At 41.1% G+C, this 15382-nt stretch overlaps 1 protein-coding gene across 4 annotated transcripts in view; it reads right to left on the bottom strand.

Annotated features, from left to right (window-relative positions):
- The window catches only part of TLK2 (tousled like kinase 2), an 85101-nt gene that overhangs the window by 36772 nt on the left and 32947 nt on the right, over positions 1-15382 (bottom strand). Inside the window, exons 3-7 of one of the 4 annotated variants that reach the window (XM_073607664.1) lie at positions 11077-11148; positions 8538-8610; positions 4596-4639; positions 3590-3691; positions 1597-1698 (exon numbers count right to left, since the gene is read on the bottom strand). In XM_073607664.1, coding sequence (XP_073463765.1) covers positions 1597-1698; positions 3590-3691; positions 4596-4639; positions 8538-8610; positions 11077-11148 — 393 coding nt within the window. The remainder of the gene's footprint in view (positions 1-1596; positions 1699-3589; positions 3692-4595; positions 4640-8537; positions 8611-11076; positions 11149-15382) is intronic. The other 3 variants (XM_073607665.1, XM_073607666.1, XM_073607667.1) reach the window with 3 other exon arrangements.

Genomic DNA, 15382 nt, shown 5'->3' with positions numbered 1-15382 from the left:
CAGTATGGGCTTACATGCCACAAGACGTAGTAGTGCTACATCTCTGGGCATTCCGGAACAGCCGTGATGTGAAAAACCTAAGCAGCATTGACACCAGAAACAAAACTGGTGCCAATTTTTGTACCGTCACCAGCTCAGCAAAGCCCAACTACTGGACGATACTGACCGCATGATTTCTCAGAGGAAGAAGCCAGAGACAGAATATGCAGGTAAAGGGAAACTTGTTACCTTGCAAATGCTTTTTAACCCCTTTGTGTCTAAAAGTTTAAAACAAAAATGAACCACTTCAGCCCCGGAAGGATTTACCCACTTCCCCATTTTTTGCGATACGGCACTGCGTTATTTTAACTGACAATTGCACAGGCGTGTGACGTTGCACCCAAACAAAATTTATGTCCGTTTTTTCCCACAAATAGAAAACATTTTTTTGGTGGTATTTGGCCACCTCTGCAATTTTTATTTTTTGCGCTATAATATTTAATATTTTTTGCGCTATATTTTGGGGGAAAAAAATTATTATAATATAAAAAAATGTAATCATAAGTTTAGGCCAATATGTATTTTGCTACATATTTTTGGTAAAAAAACACAACGCAATAAGCGTATATTGATTGGTTTGCGCAAAAGTTAGTGTCTACAAAATAGGGGGAAGATTTAGGGATTTTTTTTTTTTTAATTGTTTTTACTAGTAATGCCGGCAATCTGCGATTGTTAGCGGAACTGGGACATTGCGGCGAACATATCTGAGCCCAAGTGACACCAATACAGTGATCAGTGCTATAAAAATGCACTGATCACTGTATAAACGGCACTGGCAGGGAAGAGGTTAACACTAGGGGTAACCAAAGGGTTAAGTGTTCCCTAGGGAGGTGCTTTCTGTCAGGGGGATGGGCTCACTGGGAGTAGCGAGAGATCGCCATTTCTGTTGACTAAGAACGTCTCATCTCATCTCTCTCCCCTCCCTTTAGAACGTTTCTGACAGGGGAGGATCCCCGTTCTGACTCTCTTTCCTGCGATTGTGGATGGCCGGCGGACCCGCGCCTGCAAAAGCCAGTGCACGAACCAACGTACCAGTATGGTGATTCGCACAGCCGAGCCACCTGGTTAAAGCCCAATTTTGCAACGTTGACATGTGTTCGTAAAACAGTACCATGGGGCGCGTTCCGAGCACAAAGGGAGGAACGCAAATATGCGGTCCCACAGGAAAAAAAAAAAAAAGCCCAGTTTAGTGGGGCCGCATATTTATGCGACGTCTGCGCTAAGGGGTTAACTATGTTTAGAGTGTCCAATGGCTAAAACAGATGACCAAGTTAAAGGTTAAAGGTTAATAGCTATACAATTTATTTTGGTCACACTTGCGTTTCCTGTAAAGCCATCTCCTGAAGCTACATAACCAGCTAAAATGTTATTCTTGCAGTTTTATGAACGGCTGTATTATTCATGAAGATTGAGGTTGCTATCAAATGTATTATAGAACAATCTGACAGACATCTTTGTACTATTTTAACAGACAACTTAGATGATGGGAAACGATCGGCAGGTGTACAGAGACTCACTTCAGGATGCTTATTTAAAGCAGAAACAAGTGGTTCTAACCTGTATTTGTCTGTGCTGGACGGAAAATTGATGGGGTTTGTTGGGGACAGAGGAATGATCTAGGTTCAACGGTGTGGAGGAAGGAGGGCTGCTCTGCTGACTCTGCAAATAAAAGGAAACATCTATGTTAAAAGCAGAATTAAGATAATCCAATTTACAGGCATGTGTGCGAGAAGGCAAAATACAACATTAAAAAAAAAAAAAAAAAAAACCAACAGGAAAGAAAAAGGAAACACTGCACCAGTTAGTTACTCTGATAACCATGAATGTGAAGACTACAGACCGTTCTCCCCCATGTGCTGCACAGAGCTGTGCCAAGTTTACAAGATAAACTGAATCAAATGTTCACTAGATAAAATATCACTGAATGAAAATAACCAACACCTGCAAGGAAAACTACTAAAAACTAAGCAGATGTCAGCTACCTCATGAAGTAACATAAAATTAATTTACATCAGGCTTTCACAGCAGTTCTGAAAACTGCCCAGTATTCAGCCTCGTGCTTGTTTTGACAGAATCCCCACACCTAAAATGGCCCCAGAGTTGGCTGACAAACATGCCAAGCTTTCCCAGCAGAGGCACATGGTGAGGAATTTCCCTCAGACTGTACAGGCTATCTATAAGTAGGTTCCCGTTACCTTTAGGCCCCTTTCACACTACTGTGACTCCAAAGTCGTGTGATTTTGCCGCGATTCGCGGCCGCGATTTCAGGGAATGCCTGTGTAACTGGCATCAAAGTCGGACCAAAGCAGTGCAGGGACTACTTTAAAGTCGTACTAATATGAATGGTTGTCATTGGAAATCATGGGGAACGACTTTGTAGCATGACAAATCGTGAGAAAAGTTGTACAAGTGTGAAAAGGGCCTTGGGCTGCCTTACTGCACCAATCTATCCTAAGGCCCCTTTCACGCTTGTGTGACTTCAAATTCGCGTGATTTTACCGTGAATTTGCGCGATTTGGGATCAGTACTACTTTGTACAACTTTGCTATGAACAAATGAAAACATACATAGTGTGAGGCTTGTGCTTACAAAGTCGTACTGAAATCGTGTCTATATTATTAAGGTACGATTTGCATGCTACTTGAGGGTTAAACATTGAGGTCTATGGAGTACAAATCGCATGGAAGTTGGACCAAGGTAGTGCAGGGACTACTTTGAAGTCGGCACAACCTAAAGTCGTGCCAATATGAATGGTAGTCATTGAAAATCATGGAGAATGACTTGTCATATGATTATGCAGTACAAAATCATGGGACAAGTTGTATAAGTGTGAAAGGGACCTAAATAGTAACTTGCACTTTTTTTTATTTCAAGGAACCATAATGCACAGATGTTTCAATGATCAATAATTTACATACTGTCTAGCTTTAAAAGCTGGAGAAAAATGTTAACGAGCTGTATAGACTGTTCATCTATTGTTTTCACCCCATAACACTCCCCCAATCTCGCATATGCTAAACTGGTGCTGTCAAGACTACACTAAAGCCGGCCATACATGGATTGAAATCCGTCTGGTTCAGCAGGGATCGGCCGAGATTTGATCCATTTATAGGCAGGCTGATTGTACCCAAGTTGATCCATTGATTTCCTTGGGTACAACCAACCTGTTAGATTTTTTTTTTCTTACATACAATTACGCCCTAGGTGGAAGGAAAGAAAAATTGAATCATCTATGGCCTGCTTTATAGCATTGCCTTAATCTCTATAAACACATACTGTATACACTTTTTAGACTGGTTGGCTGCTATGGGTGTCGCAATGCTTTACCAAATAAGCTGAATCATCTTAAAAGAACAATTTTAATCTAGTAAACCCAAGCAAAATTAGAACAGTATTTTAGCCTTCTCTGTGGTTGTCAAAAAACATCCAGTGTATTAAAACATGAGAAAAATAAAAATAGTTTCATAATGAGTCAATGAGAATGCCACAAGAAAATAAAAAAAATTAGGTCAGAAAATTTCTGTGGGTGGATCAATAAAGAAAGATTTACCGTTAGGGGTAAAGGGTTTGATAAGGAATGTTGCGGTGAGGATCTGGCAACCGGTGGAACGCTTCTGCCAGGACTTGTCCCCGGGCCACTTCCCCCAGCAAACTGCATTAAAATATGAAATATACGTTACCATGTTACCTTTCAGAAAAAGTATCTGGCTTATATATTTTAAACCATATATCAGGGGTGCTCAATCTTTCGAAGAGCGAGGACCACTTAAGTGAATTGGTAACTGGTCGCGGGCCACAAGGAACTATGGTGTTTTAACGCCCCCCAAATTACAAATGTAAAAAAGCCCTTACTGTCTTGAGCCCCCTATATGGCTGCTTCCACACTGATGTGCTGCAGTTGACCCGCACCATGGGTGCAGTGCACCAGTAGATTTCCTGCAGGTTAGCTACACTGAGCCATAGACTTTTTACAACTTGCGGGTGTGGTGCATTTTCTGAAAGCACACGAAACAAAGGGAGGATATAATAGAAGTCTATGGCTCATTGCAGATAACGTGTAGGAAAGCCTGCGGATCAGTGTGAAAACAGCCTAATAACACTTTTTTTATAAGTTCTAATATGCCTATTGCAAAAGTGCAGAGCAAGCGATATTTACACTTACCTTTTCCTCTTCCAGCTTCTGCTCTCCAGGCTGCTAGAAAAGCCCCAGGCGAAGTGCAGTTGGCATCACTCCGCCTGGGACAGGAGCCGGAACTACAAAGAAAGCATTGGCTTATGTGTCTCCAGCTTCCTCCACCATGCACTCTGATGCTCCAGGATATGGGTCGGCAATCCATAGATCGCTATCTGGGCTTGCTGACCTGCCATCCCAAAGCATGGGCTCCCTGGTTTGTGGTCACAGGCCACATCAGAGGGCTCCGTGGGCCACATGCAGCCCACAGGTCATGGGTTGAGCACCCCTGATGCATAAAGTAAATCTTCCTTACATGGCTTCCAAACCCCAAACAAGCTGAGATATTTCAGGTTTCATATAAAGATCATTTTATAAAACTTACCTCAAAATAATCACTAATTTTATGTCCTCTAGGAGTGTTTTTCCCTAAAACAAACAGAAAAATTGGGGCTTTATTAAAATACAGCACATATGAAAGGTAAATTAACAATTGGTTCTATACATATTAAGACATAAAGGCTACCTAACACTTCTATGTTTTGGTGCAGGGTGTAAAAATCCTGCCTGCTGCATCTTTTACAGATTTTTCAGCAAAATACACCTTACATAGGTATGAGAAAAATGTGTATAAAATATGGTCGAAACACAGCACATGAAAAATGCAGAAGGTGCGAATGCAGTCCAAAGTATTCGACCTTCCAAACTGGACCCCCACTCTGCACTCCGGCGGATACGGAGGTAAGAATGAAATGTCACAACACGTTCATATCTACCTCCACAGTAATTCACAATTGCACTTCTGAAACATCATTAGACATCTACTGTGTGGGAAAATCACAGACAGCCCCCTTTTCCAGTTTGAAGAAGCAAATGCAGGAAGTCCTCCCACTACAACACAATGCGGGGGTAGAAGGTAACAGAAGGTAGGAAATCCAGTTCAGACATGTGGCCAAAATGTCACAAACATTTTCCAACAGTAGATCTATGTAGGTTATACAGCTTGGTGAATGTAACGCAAGGGATGGTGCCTTTAGCCTGTGGAGTGAACAGAACCAACTACCCCTTTCATAATAGAAACATTTCTGTGCATTTAAAGAAGTGTACCATGCAACATTTAAAGTGGATGTAAACCCGAATTTTTATTTTTTTTTAATATCATACTGTAGAGTATAAGGTTTCCTATCATTTGAGCCCAGTCTTGCCACACAGAGTTAATCCAGCTCTGAGCAATCCTCTTATTGCTCAGTGAGAAAAATCTTGACAAACTGAAAAAAACTTTGTCAAATACTCCCCCTTGCTGTGAGTGACAACCTAAGACATGCATTATTTTTTCATTCCCTCCCCCACTCCTTTCTTCAGCAGCTCTGCAAGGATTGGCTGTTCCACATCTCACCATGATTTGGCATGCTGAAGTCATGTGGTTACTTTCCTGTCTTTTCACTGGATGTTAGAGATCATAGCAGAAGTTCAGCAGAAGTTCAGTGTGAGAAATACACAGGACAAAATGCATATTGGCAAGGGGAGTGTAGAGGTGGGCGGGGAGTCTACTGACATCACGACTCCACCCACCGAGCTACAGACCCACCCACAGAATCTGCAGTTTTTTGGGTCTAATAACATACAGAGGGGAGACAATTGACAGGTAAAGATACATGCAAGAGGCATGTATATCCTTATAGATAACCCCTATGGCAGTAGTTTAGAAAGGATGACATTGGGTTTACATCCACTTTAAGTGGGTGTAAACTGCCCTCATTTGCAGACCGAAGTCAATTCCTTTGATCTAAAAGAACCAAATGATACAATGTTTCTTTTCATCTTGCTGAGCAATAATGTGATAAACATTGCCAGCTGCCTTTTTTCTTTTTTGACAGCTGTGAGCAGAGAATAGCTCTGCACTTGTTACATTAATTGTAGAAATGCTGGCTTAAGATCATAAGGGGGGTTGAATCGAGACTGATATTTTTTAACGATTAATCGTGCAGCTCTAGTGTGCATGAAAACACGTGAATACGGCGCATTATTTTTTTTTTGGTAGATTTTTTTTTTTCTCATAAAGACAAAAGCATATAAATGTACCAAACTAAAACAAAGAGAAGAGTAAAAAGTAAAATGAACTTGAGCCCACTCAATATATTACTGCCATACGGAGCAAGAATCCATGTCCTAGATTTCCAACAGCACATAGTATATAATCCAGTAAATCAGATATCAATGGGAGAGTCAAATTAACTCTTGTAGCTCATAGCATTACATAAACATGCACCAATACGGGCATTTACTATACCGCTCATCACAATTTCTATGGAAGAATTTTCTAAAAGGAATCGGATGTTCATAAATTAGAAGTCTGTGTGCAATTGCCCTAAAACAGTATATTCATGTCTGCTCTGCTTCAGTCTACAATCATGCCATTACACGATCATCCAATCAAGGTGGTCACAGGATAGGAGAAAAAAAAAAAAGTCTTTATGGTTGACAACTAGTCTGTGTCTAATGTTTTTTCCTCCAAGCTAAGTTAGCTTCAGAGAGAAAAAGTATACAGCTGCTTTAAGAATTCATCATTCAATAGATGAGAGTTCAGATTCAAAAAGATCCAAGGAAGTGTTTTTAGTTTTCGGAAACATACAGAATTATCTGTATAAGAAATTAGGGCGTGCCTCCATTGAATGTACACAAGTCAGTGGGAAATGGCATGTGGCATGAGCTCACTCCATTAAATCTAAGACAGGGGGAAGGACTGGGTTTCCTGCCCCAACTCCTGGAACATCAGACCTTAAAGCGGAGTTCCACACAAAAATGGAACTTCCGCTTTTCGGAACCCTCCCCCCCTCCGGTGTCACATTTGGCACCTTTCAGGGGGGAGGGGGGTGCAGATACCTGTCTAAGACAGGTATTTGCACCCACTTCCGGCATAGACTCCCATGGGAGTCTACACCTCTTCCCGTCCCCACCGCGCTGTCTCCTGGGAACACACAGCTCCCAGGAGAGAGCGGGGACCACTTGGGACGCGCAGCGCGACTCGCGCATGCGCAGTAGGGAACCGGGAAGTGAAGCCGCAACGCTTCACTTCCTGATTCCCTCTCCTAGGATGGCGGCGGCAGCTGCCGAGAACCGAGCGGGTTCTCGGCGTCCCCTGCCGACACCGCTGGACCCTGGGACAGGTAAGTGGCCATGTATTAAAAGTCAGCAGCTGCAGTATTTGTAGCTGCTGGCTTTTAATATTTTTTTTTTTTGGCGGTGTGGGTGAACCCCCGCTTTAAAAGGAGAACTTCACCCTAAAAGGGGAAGTTTTGCTTCTTGCACTCCTCCCCCCCCTTTTGTGTTTGGCACTTTTTTGGGGAGGTGGGAGTACCTGGTTTTGGACAAGTACCCACCCCCCTCTTCCAGTCAGATCGCTGCAGCCCAAACCCCCTCCAGCAACCTTCTGGGACCCATCAAGGTCCCAGAAAACTGCAAAAATATTCACAAAGTGCAGTGTGGCTCGTGCATGAGCAGTGGGGAGCCGGCTATGGAGCCGCAAGGAATCACAGCCAGCTGCCCACAGTAAACATGCTGGCATCAGGGACTCGAAGACCGGCAAAGAACTGGTTCAGGTGAGCCCGGCACTGGACCCCTGGACAGACAAAGGTCCATTTTTTAAGAATTAGCAGATACAGTATTTTTAGCTGCTGACTTATTTAACCACTTCCAGACCGCCCACCGTGTATATACATCCCTACTTTGTTATATAACGTTGTTATGGCAGCAGATAGCTACCATAACCCCGGTACATTTTTAAACAATGAGCGGTCCACTCTAAAACAGGGTAAAGAACCACTTTACTTTGAATACTTACCTGCCCTATCTTTTTCACAAACTTGCACTATATCAGGTTTACACTTATTAAAAGAAACTTTACTAAATGTGGTGATGAATTCTCCCATTTTTATGGACATCTTTTCCACAATTCAATGGTTTTAGATACTTGCACAGAATTGTTTTCTTTGTTTTATATTCTGCATGTATGCATAACAAATTCATCAAAGATTGAATCCTTTAATAATGTCTCCATTGTTACATGACTGTTTTATTGTCTACTTTGACGATGGATGGCATACATATGCAATAAAAGAAAAAAAAAAGGCGTAGTTCAAAAAGGCTTCTAATAAAAGGGACACTTGCTGCAGTCACTTTTTTTTGGGTATGCTTGACCATTGAATGTAATTTAATCTATTTCAAGTACCTCATGGAAGTTATTTGAGAGCATTTAAATGAAGAAGAGACCCCTTAACGAGCAACTGAAAAACATAACAAACATGAGAAACCAAGCCCACCAGCATACCTTGACTTGTTTCATACGGTTCTGCTTTTCTCTTGCGATTCCTCTGGTCATTCTGTTTTTTCTCTGGAGTCTGCTAAAAAAAGATCTTTTAGAATGACAGCAATATGCACATCTGCCCTACAGCACAGGGTGAAATCCTGCCCACATGTGATCAGCACACACATTTGTAAGAGGTTTGGGACATTGTTTTCAAGTCATCTCCTACTTTTTCAACAGATCACCGAGGATATGGTCTATAATGTCAATTCAAGTGAATGGCTGAACTATAAGGTCAGGTGTGTAATCAGGGAGGACCGACAGGGACAATTATGGCTTTATTCAGTCGTCAAGTAAACAGGTTTCAGCAAGCAAACATATAATTTTCCATGTTTCTAAGAGAAAAAAAAAAAATGAATGTATGCAGGTATGTATATATTTTTTTTTTTCAAGGGTGCCCACAAAAAGTATGGGCTTTTATGGGTCTAGATGTCATGATTAGCAGATTACTGGCATATATGTGAAGCTGTCTGGTGACTGGAAACCACTGGAGCAAATATTATACTAACCTTAACACCCCCCCAAAAATATAAAAACAAATCATATATTGCAGCTTATCACTCCTTAGATGTGGTGGTGACTATTAGTTTTTTTTTCAGACTTTTTTGTCTTCATGTACAGGCTTCATGTACACTGCTGCTGATAAACAGGCGTTTAGGAGCAGTTGGGTGTTTTTTCCAGCTGCCCCTAAACACTCCTCTATGTGATCTTATCAGTACATGTACACAGGGGCGTTTATAGTCATTTCTATGCAGTGGAGTTTAGAAGCATTTTTTGGAAAGCAAAAAATGCGTTCAGGACGGATGTTCAGAGGCATTCGAAACGCAAAACGCCTGTAACAGCTTGTAAACGCAGTAACTCGCATTTCATTTACAAGCTTTTTCATTTTTGACTATAAAAAAATCAAATTTAAAAACGCAAAAGCAGCTAAACACGGCATGTAAACACGGGAAAACGAACATTTTTAAACGTCAGTTACTATCTGTCAAGCTAAGTCGTTCTGGAGAGGTTTTTAAAACTCCTCGTGTACATTAAGCCTAATTCTGCGACTAGCACTTCCTGTCCCAGGGTGGCTACACTCATTACAGTGCATCTATGGAGGGAGCCATGGCTGTTACTAGATAAGTCAATGGTGCTCCAGGTGAGCAGAGAGCGAGAACGCTCTAAAAGAAAGTGTTCAGTTGTATGTATAGGGCCCCTTTCAGATGGGACGGACTCTGCTAGGAGTCCACTGCTCAGCAGACAATCTGTCCGCTGATCCCCGCTGAAAAGGCAGATGGCTTATCCGCGTCCACTCCGCTTACGCAGAGAGAACACAGCCCATTGTGTTGGGTGTAAACGGCGGTCCGTTTACACCCGACGGCCATCTGATCTGTTTTTGGCAGATAGGATCGGATGTTAGCGGATGTCAACGGACCCGCTGCTTGATAGAGGGCAATGGATAATCCAATTGGGTCTGGCTAAAGAACTGACAGGTGAACCCCATCAGTCCGCCCGTGTAAAAAGGGGCCTAAGGAATGTACACCAAAAAGTGTGAAAATTTCAGAAGGTTGCTGGATAACCATCCCAAGGTCAAGCAATCCATTTTAGCACACGTGGACAATATGGTCTCCATGCAGAATGTGGACAGTCAAACTATGCATGTCAGTCTTTTCTGGAGATTCCTGCACTACTCTAGGCTGGTTTAGGACTGGTGAACAATAGTAAAGGGGTTGAGGCTCTGAAATAGAACCAAATGTGTGGTTAGCAGTGGCACCCATTAAATAAAAAGGGGACTACAAGTGGAGTCTTCAGGAACGTTGGCATCTATTTATCATAAGAACAGTTTAAAACACACCATCAAACGCATTTCTTGGCTCTTTAGTGGCCTCTTCATCATGAAAAGGTGCACGGTACATTTTATTGGATCTGTGTGCATGCCCTCAGCCCAAAATATACTGCAACAGTATATGGGCGCTTCTGCTGACCACACGTTGGTTACATTTTTGGGGCCTCCTCCTTTACCATGGTTGTATCCTTTTGTTAATTTACAGAAGATAGCCGCGAAAACTGATAAGACTGTTCCATATATGTTGCACAAGATCAATAGGTTAGCCAGCACATCTAAAAACTGGTAATCTGTAATACATACATGTTTGCATCTGGATAAACTTTAAGGCTGCATTCACACCTAAGCATTTACAGGAACGTGCTAAAAACACGGCAAAATGAGAAACACGCTTGCGCTGCCATTATTTATTAATAGCACCCCAAGCTTGGGTAGAAGCAAATATACATTTACACAATTTCCATAACCAATTATACATGGCAACTTAAAATTTGGCATTTACAAAAAGCAAATGGTAAATATCGAGTAAAACTAACTTATACATTCCAGTGTTATTAATTTATTCCTAAAACATTTAAATTCCTCGGTTGTAGAATGTGGAGAGTGTCACTGAAACCCAAACTGACAGAGCAGGGACACAAAAACCAGCATATCACATTGGAATGAGCTTCTCACCTCAAGTTCTTTGTCGCTCAGAGAACCCAGACTACATAGACTTTGGTTAGAAGATTCACTGTTCAATTGTCCCTGAAAAAAAAAAAAAAAAAAAGGAAAATAAAGCTCAGTTTAAGTAAATGTATTGAATGTTACAATTAAATTAAATGAAGAAAATATGCTTTCACTGATTGAAACTGTCAATATCAGCACTCACATTAAGTTATATTTCACGATATTACTTGGGGCCGATACACAGACCAGCCATGACAATGAAATCAACATATCCAAAAAAACAAAATTTTGCATGTCGGGTGGGGGGAAGGGGCTCACTGCAAGGGTTTTTTGTGCCCAAGGTTGGACTTTAAGGACTTTGCTCTTAACTCCATCTTTGCAGATCTGCATTCTTGTTCCAGGTCATTGACTTTGAAAGCACTGCATGCAGTAGCTTGCCATAACAGCCAGGCAACTAGCATTTTTAGAAGGGAAGGTGGCCCCCTTATTTTACACTGAAACAACTTCCATATATTTAGCATGATTTTTAATAACCAAATAAAATGCTAAATATTTCTTGTATAAATGATGTCCCTTCATTGTTAACCAGAGAAAACAATTTAACCCCCCCCCAACTTATGAAGCGGATATCTTGGCAAAGACTATTTTGCAATGGTGTCAAACATCGGCCTTCCTATTAGCTGCCCTCCCACACTAAGAGGAGTTCAAGCGTTCATTGGTTCTCTTCAGAGATTTTACCAGCCGCTGATTTCAAAGCCATATCCTTCATTAATTAGATTGAAGCTCTTTAAGAATAGGGTCACGGGGGTGTAAACAATGAGAGCAATTATCCATTGCCAGAAGGAAGCTGTTTTTCTGACACAGAATTGTCAGTGGGAAGCGGCTCCTATGACATGCACTTTCTACCAGGCCTGTGAATTGCTCAATTTGGCGTAATGCTTTCAGAAACCGACTGGGTGAGCATGGCATGTGCCCTTTTCTTTTCATTATATCCCGTGAGGTAATCCTGTCTGCTGATCAAGAATACACTAAACAGCAACATCTAAATACTACATGGACAATGCAGAATCTCAACTCTCAGATGAAAGCAAGGTTCGGGCAGTTTCTGGATAAACAAGTTTAAAAAATTGTACGCGTAAAAAGATATATCTGCGCTAACCCAAAAAGATTACAAAAAAAAAAAAAACATAAGAAAGGGGCTGCTGCTATATAGAAAGAAAGCACGCATCCGCTGGTGAATGAAAATATATAACGATCAAAAATAAATCATAGGATTGACAATACTAATGAAGTTAGTATAAAAGTGATAACACAAAATCCATACAGTACTCCAAAGAGTGCAAGGTGATAAAAAACACGCAGTGGGGTTATTTACGAAAGGCAAATCCACTTTGCACTACAAGTGCACTGAAAATGCACTTGGAAGTGCAGTCGCTGTAGATCTGAGGGGGACATGCGAGGAAAATAAAAAAACAGCATTTTAGCTTGCACGATTGGATGATAAAATCAGCAGAGCTTCCCCTCATTTCAGATCTACCCCTCAGATTTACAGCGACTGCACTTCAAAGTGTACTTGTAGTGCAAAGTGGACTTGCCTTACGTAAATAACCCCCAGTGTGTTCATCCGGTGCTCTTGTTCATAAATTGATAAATCAGCGCCGCTTACCAGAACCATTGGATCTCAGGTTATAGAGATCAAACACGCTCAAGCAAATGCTTGCCAGTAGGGATAGTCTCCTCCCCGGATTCCTCCAGGGGAAAGCTACTTTTCCAATATAGCGGGCTATCCAATTAAGTGGAAGTCTCTGAGAAACGAATCACCAAATGAACACACTGGGGTTTATTTACTAAAGGCAAATCCACTTTGCACTGCAAGTGCAGTCGCTGTAGATATGAGGGGGACATGCAAGGAAAATAAAAAGCATTTTTTTTCTTGCACTTTATTGGATAAAAGAAATCAGCAGATCTTCCCCTCAGCTCTACAGTGACTGCACTACCAAGTGCACTTGTATTGCAAAGTGGATTTGCCTTTTGTAAATCAACCCCAGTTTTTTTTTTAAACACCTTGTACTCTTTGGAGTACTATATGGATTTTGTGTTATCACTTATATGAACTTCATTAGTATTTATTGGCAATCCTATGATTTAGGATTTATTTTTGATCACTGGATATTTTTGTTCACCAGTGGATGCGTGCTTTCTTTCTATATATACACACATATAGGTGGCACTGGAGGGCACATATAGGAGGCACTGGAGGGCAGCCTCCATCAGAGGCTCTTTACCTAGATCAGAGATGTGGTGTGTCAGACGGACACCACCAATCGCCACGCTGCATGTGATCACGGCTTATCCTGCTGGACGTCATATGACACCCAGTCAGGATAACTGAACCACTTCCCGGCTGTCATTCTGCTATAGGCTGGGCGGGAAGTGGTTAAAGTCCAGTACCCACTATAAGAAAATCAGACAAATGATACTATTGTATGAAAATTCTCGCACCACAAAGACCTTTTTTGTTTACGGTTTCTGATCAAACGCAGTCTTTTGTATCGGATTTTGTTCGTACGAAAACATTGCACATTACCACTTACGGATCGCCCGCCGTCGTTATACATTGGTACTTTGAAGAGGGATATAGTTGTTATGGCAGCAGCTAGCTGCCATAACCCCAGTATCCTCTTCAGCGGGCAGTCCGCTTTCAGATAAAAATGGTCTCTGCCGCGCTCCGGAGCAGTCGGTAGCAGCGGAGGCAATCAAGTCCTGTCACGTCTGTGGTATGGAGATGAGTGAGGGGAAGATGGCCTCCACCTGTCTCCATACCACTGCAGGGCAGAAGCGACGTCAAAACATTACTTCCGCCCATAGCTCTTAAAGACTTTTTTTTTTTTTTTTTATTACATTTAATTTTTTTATTGCATTTTTTTATTGCATTTTAGTGTAAATGAGATCTGAGGTCTTTTTGACCCCAGATCTCATATTTAAGAGGTCCTGTCATGCTTTTTCTCTATAACAATTTAACAAGGGATGTTTATATTTCTTGTAATAGGAATAAAAGTGACAATTTTTTTTTAAAGTGTAAAAATTAAAAAAAAAAAAATTTTTTTAAAGGCGCCCTGCCCCGCCGAGCTCGCATGCAGAAGCGAACGCATACGTGAACAGCGCCCACATATGAAAACTGTGTTCAAACCACACGTGAGATAGTGCCGTGATCGTTAGAGCGAGAGCAATATTTCTAGCCCTAGACCTCCCCTGTAACTCAGAACATTCAACCTGTAGAATTTTTTAAACGTTGCCTATGGAAATTTTTAAGGGTAAAAGTTTGTCGCCGTTCCACAAGCGGGCGCAATTTTGAAGCCTGACATGTTAGGTATCAATTTACTTGGTGCAACATTATCTTTCACAATATAAAAAAAAAAAAAAATTGGGCTAACTTTTCTGTTGTCTCATTTTTTTTAATGCAAAAAAGTATATTTTATCCAAAAAAAAGTGCGCTTGTAAGACCGCTGTGCAAATACGGTGTGACAGAAAGTATTGTAACGACTGCCATTTTATTCTCTAGGGTGTTAGAAAAAAAAAAATATATAATGTTGGGGGTTCCAAGTAATTTTCTAGCAAAAACAGTTTTTAACTTTTAAACACCAAATCTCAGAAAGAGGCTTGGTCCTTAACTGCTTCAGCCCCGGAAGATTTTACCCCCTTCCTGACCAGAGCACTTTTTGCGATACGGCACTGCGTCTTTTTAACTGACAATTGCACGGCCGTGCGACGTTACACCAAAACAAAATTGATGTCCTTTTTTTCCCACAAATAGAGCTTTCTTTTGGTGGCATTTGATCACCTCTGCGTTTTTTATTTTTTGCGCTACAAACAAAAGAGTGACAATTTTGAGAAAAAAAAAGCAATATTTTTCACTTTTTCCTATAAATATCCCCAAAAAATATATAAAAACGATTTTTTCCTCAGTTTAGGCCAATATGTATTCTTCTATACATTTTATGAAAAAAAAAAAAAAATGTAAGCGTAAATTGATTGGTTTGTGCAAAAGTTATAGCATCTACAAAATAGGGAATATATTTATGGCATTTTTTAAATTTTTTTTTTTTTTTTTTACTAGTAATGGCAGCAATCCGCGATTTTTATTGTGACTGCAACATTATGGCGGACACATCGGACACTTTTGACACTATTTTGGGACCATTGTCATTTATACAGTGATCAGTGCTATAAAAATGCACCGATTACTGTATAAATGACACTGGCAGGGAAGGGTTTAAACACTAGGTGTCCTAGGGAGTGATGGGCTACCACT

This window comes from Aquarana catesbeiana, linkage group LG12 (assembly GCF_042186555.1).
Source record: "Aquarana catesbeiana isolate 2022-GZ linkage group LG12, ASM4218655v1, whole genome shotgun sequence".
NCBI lineage: Eukaryota > Metazoa > Chordata > Amphibia > Anura > Ranidae > Aquarana > Aquarana catesbeiana.
The sequence above is the reverse complement of the archived record's forward strand: the minus strand, read 5'-3'. Positions and strand labels throughout refer to the sequence as shown.